The sequence below is a fragment of the Pithys albifrons genome, chromosome 28, assembly GCF_047495875.1.
Source record: "Pithys albifrons albifrons isolate INPA30051 chromosome 28, PitAlb_v1, whole genome shotgun sequence".
Lineage (NCBI taxonomy): Eukaryota > Metazoa > Chordata > Aves > Passeriformes > Thamnophilidae > Pithys > Pithys albifrons.
This window is the reverse complement of record NC_092485.1, coordinates 1,254,256-1,263,367: the sequence shown is the minus strand read 5'-3', so window position 1 is coordinate 1,263,367 and position 9,112 is coordinate 1,254,256. Positions and strand designations below refer to the sequence as shown.

The following is a 9,112-nucleotide window of genomic DNA, read 5'->3' as shown; positions in this document are numbered from 1 at the left end:
GGTTGGAAAAGCCCTCTAAGATCTTTGAGGCCAATGTTCCCCCAGCACTGCCATGGTCACCACTAACCACGGAATCACAGAATCACAGAATGGATTGGGTTGGAAAAGACCTCCGAGATCATCAAGTCCAACCCTTGATCCAACCCCACTGTGATCACTCCGTGCCCTGGGCTGGTGATCACAGTGGGATTGGATCAAGACATGATGATCCCAGTGGGGTTGGATCAAGACATGGTTGGATCAAGACATGGTGATCCCAGTGGGGTTGGATCAAGACATGGTGGATTCTCACTCAGTGCCACATCCACAGAATCATAGAATCATAGAATGGATTGGGTTGGAAAAGACCTCCAAGATCATCAAGTCCAACCCTTGCTCCAACTCCAGTCCCTTTACCAGATCATGGCACTCAGTGCCACGGCCAAGCTCAGCTGAAAAACCTCCAGGGATGGGGAATCCACCCCCTCTCTGGGCAGCCCATTCCAATCCCTGAGCACTCTCTCTGCAAAGAATTTTTTTCTGCTCTCCAACTTCCATTTCCCCTGGCAGAGCTTGAGCCCATCATGCCCCCTTGTCCCCAGGCATCACACCCACACACAGTTCCTGGGATGTGGCACTGGCACAGGTGGGAAGCTATCCAAGATCCCCACCAAATTCTTCATTCCCAGCTCTGTCTGGTCCATACAGCCATGTTGAAATCCTTCACAGAGGTGCTGGACACCCCAAACCTCAAGGGAAGAGCTCAACTTGCTCCAACCACCTTCAAGATCCAGAACGTGCAGGTTTCCAGCAGCCTCATTCGGGACAGAGGATCCCAGATGTGGCACCATCACCATCACTTTGCCACACTTTGTCCTGACCAAACTCCTGAGCAGAGCAAACACAGGACTTGGGATGGTGGGGAGAAGGGCCTGACCCACCATGTCATTGCAGGGAGCAAATGGGACCCTCTCCTGTTTGCCTTCCCAGTGGTGGGGGAATTTTAGGGATGTTCATGCCAGTTCCTTCATTTCAGCTTCCCCTGAACAGCCACCAGTGTTGCAGCTGCAGAGCATTTGTGCTTTTATGGGTGATGGATATTGCTATGCCATGAGAATTTTGGGGAGAAAATGCAAAAAAATGGAAGCAAAGTCAAAGCTTCTATTTTATCAACTCTTATTTTATTCATTTATAAATACTGTTGTGTTTACAAGCATCATAGCTGTGAATATTATTCCCAAACTTTCAAACACACTTATAATACTATATAACAACAACCAGTAAAACAAATCATTCATCTCAGGGTTTGAAAGGCCACTCAAAAGTTGCATAAAAATACATTCTCTCCCCATCTCGTCAGCCAGTCCTGCTTCTCCAAGAAGTTTATTTACAAAGAGCCATCATCAAACTTGCAGCCACAACAGGCGGGTTCACCCCAAGCAATAAAAATTAAGTCACCCCAAGCAATTGCTTAGAAAAAAAAAAGCTCGTGTTCCTCAGGGGAAACCACGTCTGGCAAATGCTCTGGTTCCAAGAGGGATCAGTCGTCAAACCTGCTCGCTCCACACCCTGTGCCAGGCTCAGGGTTCAAGGTTTGTCACCTCCTCAGTGCACTGGTTATGTCAGGCATGAAGTGAGACCAAAAACAAAAATCCATTCTCAGGAGTTTGGTTTGCAGTTGTGCCGTCACTGAGCGACGCTCACAGCTTTGGCTGATCAGGGACACTGAGCTGGGGGGGCCTCCCCCCACCCCGGGGTGGGGGCCAGGGGGGAATCCAGTGCTAAACAGACACTCCAGCTAAAGTGGTTTGGCTTTACAAGGAGCCACGTAGAGGAATGAGCCTCCCACAGCTTTCCCCTGCAGTTCCTTAGGAAAAAAAGCAGGGAGTGTCCTGCTAGGAAGGGGCAAAACATCAGTGCAGGATGGGTTTGTCAGACTGGGTTGAACCCTCTCCCTACAACAGACACCAGGCTGCCTCCTGCTGCCAGGAACCCGCCTCGGGAGAAGAACAGGATCTCCAGGGTGGGCTCTCCTCCTCACCCCCGTGATGCACGGCCTGGCACACACCAGCCCAGCACCAGCAGCTGGTGAGCACCTTCTCCTGCAGCTCCTGATCTCCTGATCAGAGCTGAGAGCCCGAGGCTGGGGCGGGGAGTGGGTCACCAAGAGAGAAAACATCAAGAACGGCAGAAGGACTCACATAAAGAGTGCACCAAGAGGGAGCAGCGTGCAGGGGAAGCATTGACTGGATCTCAAGACTTAAAGCTGTTAAATAGAGCAGGGTTAAAATCAAGGAATATAAAAAGGATGCCTGGCTTAGGCAGTGCTCTGCAGAAACCCTGATGCCTTTACCAGCTTTGGTCTCTTCCCCCCAAAGCTCAGCAGCAGAGGAAGGGCCTCAGTGTACCAGGAGAAATGGGCTGAGCTGGCTGGAGAGGAACCTCTGGCCAGAGCTGCCTGGGGAAAGAGCAGCTCAGGGAGGGCAAGAGGGGTGGAAACAGGCAGGACAGGGAGGGGAAGGAGGAAAAATGGAGAATTGGAGGGGGGAAAAGAAAACAAAGAGAGAAAACCCAAGGGAGAGGAAAATAAAGATGCTTTCTGAGGCAATAACCAGCAAAAGGTTCCAAAAAGCCCAAGATTGCCTGACAAATTTTACCCTGTTGAGCAAGCTCAAGTATTTTGCTCATGTTCAAGTATCTCATCTCTCCCACAGCAGAGTCACCCAAGCCCATGGTCAGCAGAGCTGTCTGGGAACGTGGGTAGAGCTGCTCCATGGCCACCTCCAGGTCCAGTGACCGAGACTGCAGCCCTTGGCCAGACATTGCTGGGAGTCCAAGGACAAAGGGAATGAAAGGACAAATATGGGAGGATGCAGATGGGAGAGTGGTTTGGATACAGCAGGTCTCAGAGAGGGAAGGTATTGTTCAAGAGGAGTCAGTTAAGGGGAAGCTCAACAGACCTGGTGGCAGGTCCCACAGCATGGAGAGAGGAGCCAATGCCTAAATGCCCAAGGGGAGAACAATTCCAAGCTGTTCTGAGTGCATCTAAGATTAAAGAGGGGTATTTTTAGAGGTTTCCTTCAAGGTCAAGGCTTATCACAAGCTTTTGACAGGTTAGAAGACTTTCATCACAGTGATTCAGTTCCCAGCAGCTCTGGGGTCCTCTGCCTTGGAACTCAGCTGTGCCAAGCTGCTTCACCAACAGGAGGGTGGGTGGGACAGGACTGTGGTGTTCCCCCTCTCTGTAAATCCTGCTGCAAATCAAAGGGAGGTGCCTGAAATACCAGACCAGACCCTGCTATGGGGCTCTGCCTTCAAGGAGATGGCAGAATGTCCCAGATGGCTCTCAGGACAGAGGCTGGTTTCTGGTGTGGGCACAGCTCTCTGTGAGGTGATCCATGTTCACACACGTGTGGAAGCAGCAGAGGGTCTCTGGGGGCTCAAGCTTGTCCTTCAGAAAGCTCAGAAGCACCTGTGATACATCCTGTCCTGAGGAGCAGGAGTGCAGATGGAATTGGATTACAGACAGGAGCCCTGGAAGGACACAATGACATGGAATCACCCAGGCTGGGTGAAAGGGAGGGTGAGGAACAAGGGGCTGACATCAAATGTTACTGAACAGATTCAGAATCTCATCCTAAATAAAGGACTGGGTCTACAAGGGCAAGAGGAGGAGAAGGTCTCTGTGCAAAGCAGCTGGTCAGCCTGTGACAGACACCAGCCCAGGTGGCTTTCACAGCATCACATTTAGCCAGAGTTCCACATCTCAGTGGGTTGATGTCCATCCTCAGAGTCCCAGCCCGTGCCCACAACTCCCACCTCTACAGGGCCTGGATGTGCTGGATTAGTTCTTCAGGTGTCACTTTATACAGCAGGAGCTTCCCACTCCAGGTTAGAGTCCAACACCAAACATTGGGATTCTGGAGGAAGTTTTGGCAGCTCAAACCCAGTCCTCACATTTCTCCCTTGAATAAAAAGTCCGAGATACCACAACATGCTTAAATTAAAAACAATAAAATGGCAGGGGGTGTGTTGGGGGGAAATGGGGGCAGAAAGGGAATGTACAGCAAAGGGCAGGGCAAGGCAGGTGTGACATTGATCCCATGGCTGAAACACTTGCTGTACATGATGGGAGGGAAGGGTTGGGAGGGCTCAGTGCTGGGTTGGCAGCTGGTGTAGGGCCCCTCCTGGTCCTGCCTTTGCTCAGGATTCCTATTTGGAGAGTTTGCTGATGACACGAATGAGGGCTCCGTTCTCGTCCTTCAGCCTTTGGTTGTCTGACTTCAGCTCTGTCAAAACCTGCAGAGAGACAAAGGCAGGGTGGGATCAGAGCCTGGCTCAGAGGGAGCAGAGGGGACGTTGTCTCCCCTCCACCCAACACCATTCCATTTCTCCAGAGCACCTCCAGAGCTTTGCCAAGCTGGCTGCCAGGCTGCCAGGGTGAGAGGGCACTCGAGCACAGCAGAGCCAGGGGGCCCCAGTGGTGTGAAGCGATGCCACGGCCCCAGCAGCAGGGCAGGAACCACTTCTGAGCTGTTTCACCCCAAATCTGTGCCCAGGGGCTAATTAGAGCTCAGCACAAAATGTTAGAGCTGATTTTCCTGATTTTTTTTTCCATTTTGCCAGGACTACAGGGGAAATCAGAGGTCTGAAATTGCCACTTAGGACCTTGGAAAATCCATTTAGAACACCCCCAAATCTCCCTTGGACCCCACAGATGTGCAACAGTCAAACAGTCAAAGACAAAGGCCTCGTAGAACACACTGACACTGGAGGTACCTCCTGGGTGCTCAGCCAAGGGTTACAACACAGACAAAAACCCAAGAACTTTGGAAATAAAGAAGAAACAGCTTCAACAAGACCTTTCCACCATTTCTAATTGGCATAAACCTCCCAATTTCCCATGCTCCTCACACTGGACCTGTTGGGCCACCAGGAGGAGACTCCCTGCCCCTGTCCTGGGGTGTGACACACAAGGGGTCACTCCCACCACTGGTGCCAGCAAACCATGGGGTGACCAGCCCCAAGCCTGCTGGAGCACACTGGGGGACACTGGGGTCACACACAGGCACAAACAGCACCAGCATGAGCTCAGCCATGACTTCTCTCTGCCAAGATGGACTTTGGGAAGTTTCCCCAAACTTAAAATCTGCACTAAATCTTCTGCCTCCTAAGATGGAGTTTCAGCTCTGACCACAACTCCTGCCCCCTCCCCCTGCAGCCCCTCCAGGACCTGGCACCGAGCACAGGCAGCTCCTGGGGCAGTGCCAGAGCAATTCCCCCCTTTCACAGTCAGGCCAAGCCATGGTGGCCACAACACTCCCAACCCTCCCCTGTGGTGCTGGTGGTGGATGCTCCAGATGGGAGGTTTTGCTGGAGAGAGGGAAGAGGGGAATGGTGCCACATGGTGGGATACTGGGGGAAGGGTACATTGATGTGTTGGGCTGGCCAGAGCTCCAGCCAGTGATGCTGGAAGTGGGGTGGCATGTGCATCACCACTGCTGGGCTGCCACCAGAACAGCTCTCATGGCTCCTCAGGACATTTCTCACAGCCAAAGGACAGGCATTGCCATCACTGAGGTGCTCAGGAGCTCAAGAGACGTGGCAGAGCCTTTGCTGTCTCTGCACTCCTCGTTTCCTCCTGAGCTTCACCCAGTTCCTCCCTGTGCCCTGTGACAGCTCAGCCACCCAGCAGGGGCTGAGGATGGGCAGTCCTTGTGATAGCTCAGCCACCCACCAGGGGCTGAGGATGGGCAGCCCCTGTGACAGCTCAGCCACCCACCAGGGGCTGAGGATGGGCAGCCCCTGTGACAGCTCAGCCACCCAGCAGGGGCTGAGGATGGGCAGCCCCTGTGACAGCTCAGCCACCCAGCAGGGGCTGAGGATGGGCAGCCCCTGTGATAGCTCAGCCACCCAGCAGGGACTGAGGATGGGCAGCCCCTGTGATAGCTCAGCCACCCAGCAGGGACTGAGGATGGGAAGTCCCTGTGACAGCTCAGCCACCCACCAGGGACTGAGGATGGACAGCTGAGTCCTCCCTGTGCCACTGCCTGGGGTGGCTCTGAGTGTTCCCTGCTGTGGGAAGGGCAGGTACAAAGTCCTGCTGGTCACTTTAGTAGAGAGAATCTGTCACAGGTTCCCAGAAGTGACACCAGAGAGACCCACCCTGGTGCCACAGCTCAGGGGGAGCTCTGATGGCACCTGTGCCACACACATGGGCTCTGGGCAACTTCAGGGATTTATGTGAAAATGAAAGAGCAGAAGTACAAGTAAAAGAAGTGGCCCTGGACATTTTTCCTGGCTCTATCCCACTCTAGCAGTGCCCAGGGAGCCTTTCTGAAAGCTCCACATCAACCTTACACAATTCCATCTTGCCTGAGCCAAGGGTGTTCCTCCCTTTGAAGCTGAGTGGCCTCAAGTCAGGTAAAATAAACCACTTGTGAACAGGCTGGTAAGGCTGGGGCTGGAAACTGCAGCTTTACAGGTGTCCCATGGGAGTGGAGAGGAGGGATGTGGTCCAGCCCCAGGGGTGGCAGGGCTGGAGGAGGGTCTGAGCAGCAGGGCTGTGTGTTACCTGTGCCACTGAAGAAGGTGGCTCCTCAAAAATCATGTGGATTTGGAAAATGAGATTCTTTAAAAATCACAACTGCTGCCAGGCCATGGTGAATATGGCAGAGCTTAAAGCAGTGACATCTCTGTGGAGCTGTGATGTCCACAGAACCCCTGAGCCAGGGTTTACCTGTGCCAGCAACAACCTGGGTTAGACCTACTAAAAGAGTTGAAAATAAACCAGCACAGAGCTCTTCCCCAGCTTGGGCACCAAACCTGTGAGTGAGGAGAGAGGATGAGCCCACCCATGGGCACCTCAGAGCAGGGGGATGGAAGGGATGCAGTAACATTGGCACTGCCCAGGAGGAGCAGAGAGGTGACTGGCAGGCTGTGAAACATCAATTCCCTGAGTTTGGAAATGCTTTTGCCCAATTTTGCCCTCACACCTCAAAGCATGTGGGCAACAAGGATTTAAAGTCATGGCCTGTGAGAGGGATGAGGCAGGGGTGGGTTGGAGGACACTTTTGCAGATTAAAACCAGAAAGGCAGTGAGGTCATTTCACCTGACCATCTGCACAATCCAGGGCACACAACACAACATCTGACTCTCCCACCCTTGGGACACCCTTGTGGGCTTGAGCTGAGACTCCTGGAAAGGGGAAGCCACAATTCCCCTGGTTAGTTTGTTTCTATGGTTAATCAGCCTTGATATAATTTGTGTGCTAAGAATAGATTTTTTGATACTGTGGTGCCACTTCCAGCCCACAAGAGCCCACGACTTCTGTGTCTGAAGGGATATGAATATCCCTGCTAAGCTGCAAAGGACAGGTAGGGCCCCAAGAAAGGAGCAGTTACAGCTTTATTTTAGCACAGAACCAATGAAGCACCAGGAAGGGATGCAATTTATCTGTGTGATGTGTGAGGGCAAAGCTCAGGGAAGGGACACCCTTGGGTTTCAAACATCAATTGCCCTGCACTGGATTTCAAACAGAAGATGCTTCTGGTCCAGCTCCTGCTGGTCTCCCACCCTGTGCCAGCCCATGGGAGGCAGAGACTCAAAAACCTTCATTTAAAATGGGGAAAGAAGCTTGTCCTCTTTGCTCAAATGACCAAGGAAATCTGCTGAGGACAGCTCAGTTTGTAGCTCTTCTAAAAATCCCCTTTCTGTCCAAAATGTGCACTTTTCACAACACCCCTACAAATTTATGACACTGTTCATCCTGTCTTTGGATAATCTGATTTGCTGAGTGCCAGCTTCTCCCTGAACTAAGTCCAGTTAAGAAAGAAGTCTATTATGAGCAGACATGGAGCACAAACCACCTATTTTCAGATGTCCAAGACTGGTTGGACAGGGCTTGGATCAACCGGGGCTGGTGGAAGGTGCCCCTGCCCATGGCAGGGGGTTGGAGTGAGATGGGCTTTAAGGTCCCTTCCCACCCAGTCTGTGGGTCTGTCTCGAGGCAGGGACTGGACAAGGGGCTGCTGGCACTTCCAAGCCACCCCAAAGCCAATTCCCAGAGCTAAGCTGGCGAGGTTGGCAGCGCTGCCAAGCACAGCAAGAACCAGCGGGATGAGCCGAGCCGAGCCTGCAGCAAAGCCCTGCCATGGCAGCAGCACCACCATGCTCTGGGAACTCTGAGGGTTCTCTGCCACAAGCTGTTGAGCCACAAGCTTCCCCAGACACCCTGGGGAGCAGAGAGGCAAGAGGAGAGCCCGGCCTGGAGCGGAGACCTGCCTGGAAGAGTGGAGGAGGGAGGCGAGGTGAGCCGGAGGGAAAGCAGCTACAGCTCCTCTGACTCCGAGGGCTTGGGGGGCAGAGAGAGCCTGGCAACCACCCGGGTCAGAGCCCTGTTCTCAGCCAGCAGCTGCTCATTCATCTGCCTCAGAGTGTGAATCTGTTTGAGCTGGTGGAGATTCTGCAGAGAGTGAGAGGAGTGGACAGAAATACAGAGAGAACAACACGGAGACAGACGGGCCCAGAAATGGGATTTTAGTCCACAGGCAGTGAAAGAAAAAAAGAGAGTAGAAGAAAAATTAGTAGCAGTGAGTGCTGGAAAGCCTGTCAAAACACTGAGGATGTTTTGAGAACTATTCCTTCCTCCCAAAACCTTTAAAAAGGACAAAAAAAGGGATTTTCCACCATAAAGTAGGATTATATTCTGGATTATATTCTGGTTTACCCAGACAGCGCCAGGACTTGGGAACTGCTGTGAGACCTTTCACCACTGACTTACCACCTACACAGGCTCTGAAAACTCTGCTGGGAACTCAAAATTTCTTTAAAACATCTTTTCTTCATGTATCTCTAAAAGTTATGGCAGTTGTGTGGAGTAAAGAGCAGTCAGAGCTTTGTGGGAGATTCTAAAGGCACAGACTTGAAGCACCTGAAATTGTCCCTGTCCCACAGCAGGTCACTGAGACAGGTCCATGTCTGTTTGTGTCCCTCATTCCTGAGTGATGCTCCTGGGTCTGCCCAGACTCAGTCCTGCCAAATCATGTGAAGCCTGGGGAGGTTTTTCACCCCAAATTCAGCTCTTCTCTGTTATGGGGCTCAATTTATCTCTGACCTCCAGAGGTGGCAAGT

General features: G+C 52.4%; 1 protein-coding gene across 7 annotated transcripts in view; it reads right to left on the bottom strand.

Annotated features, from left to right (window-relative positions):
- Positions 1 to 1,138: 1,138 nt before the first annotated feature.
- The window catches only part of PPP1R12B (protein phosphatase 1 regulatory subunit 12B), a 129,751-nt gene continuing 121,777 nt past the window's right edge, over positions 1,139 to 9,112 (bottom strand). For 5 of the 7 annotated variants that reach the window (XM_071578437.1, XM_071578438.1, XM_071578439.1 and 2 more), the window contains one exon: positions 1,139 to 4,278. In XM_071578437.1, the coding sequence (XP_071434538.1) occupies positions 4,192 to 4,278 (87 nt within the window). In that variant the 3' untranslated portion in view covers positions 1,139 to 4,191. Of the gene's footprint in view, positions 4,279 to 8,003; positions 8,445 to 9,112 lie in introns of those variants that run through there. The other 2 variants (XM_071578442.1, XM_071578443.1) reach the window with 2 other exon arrangements.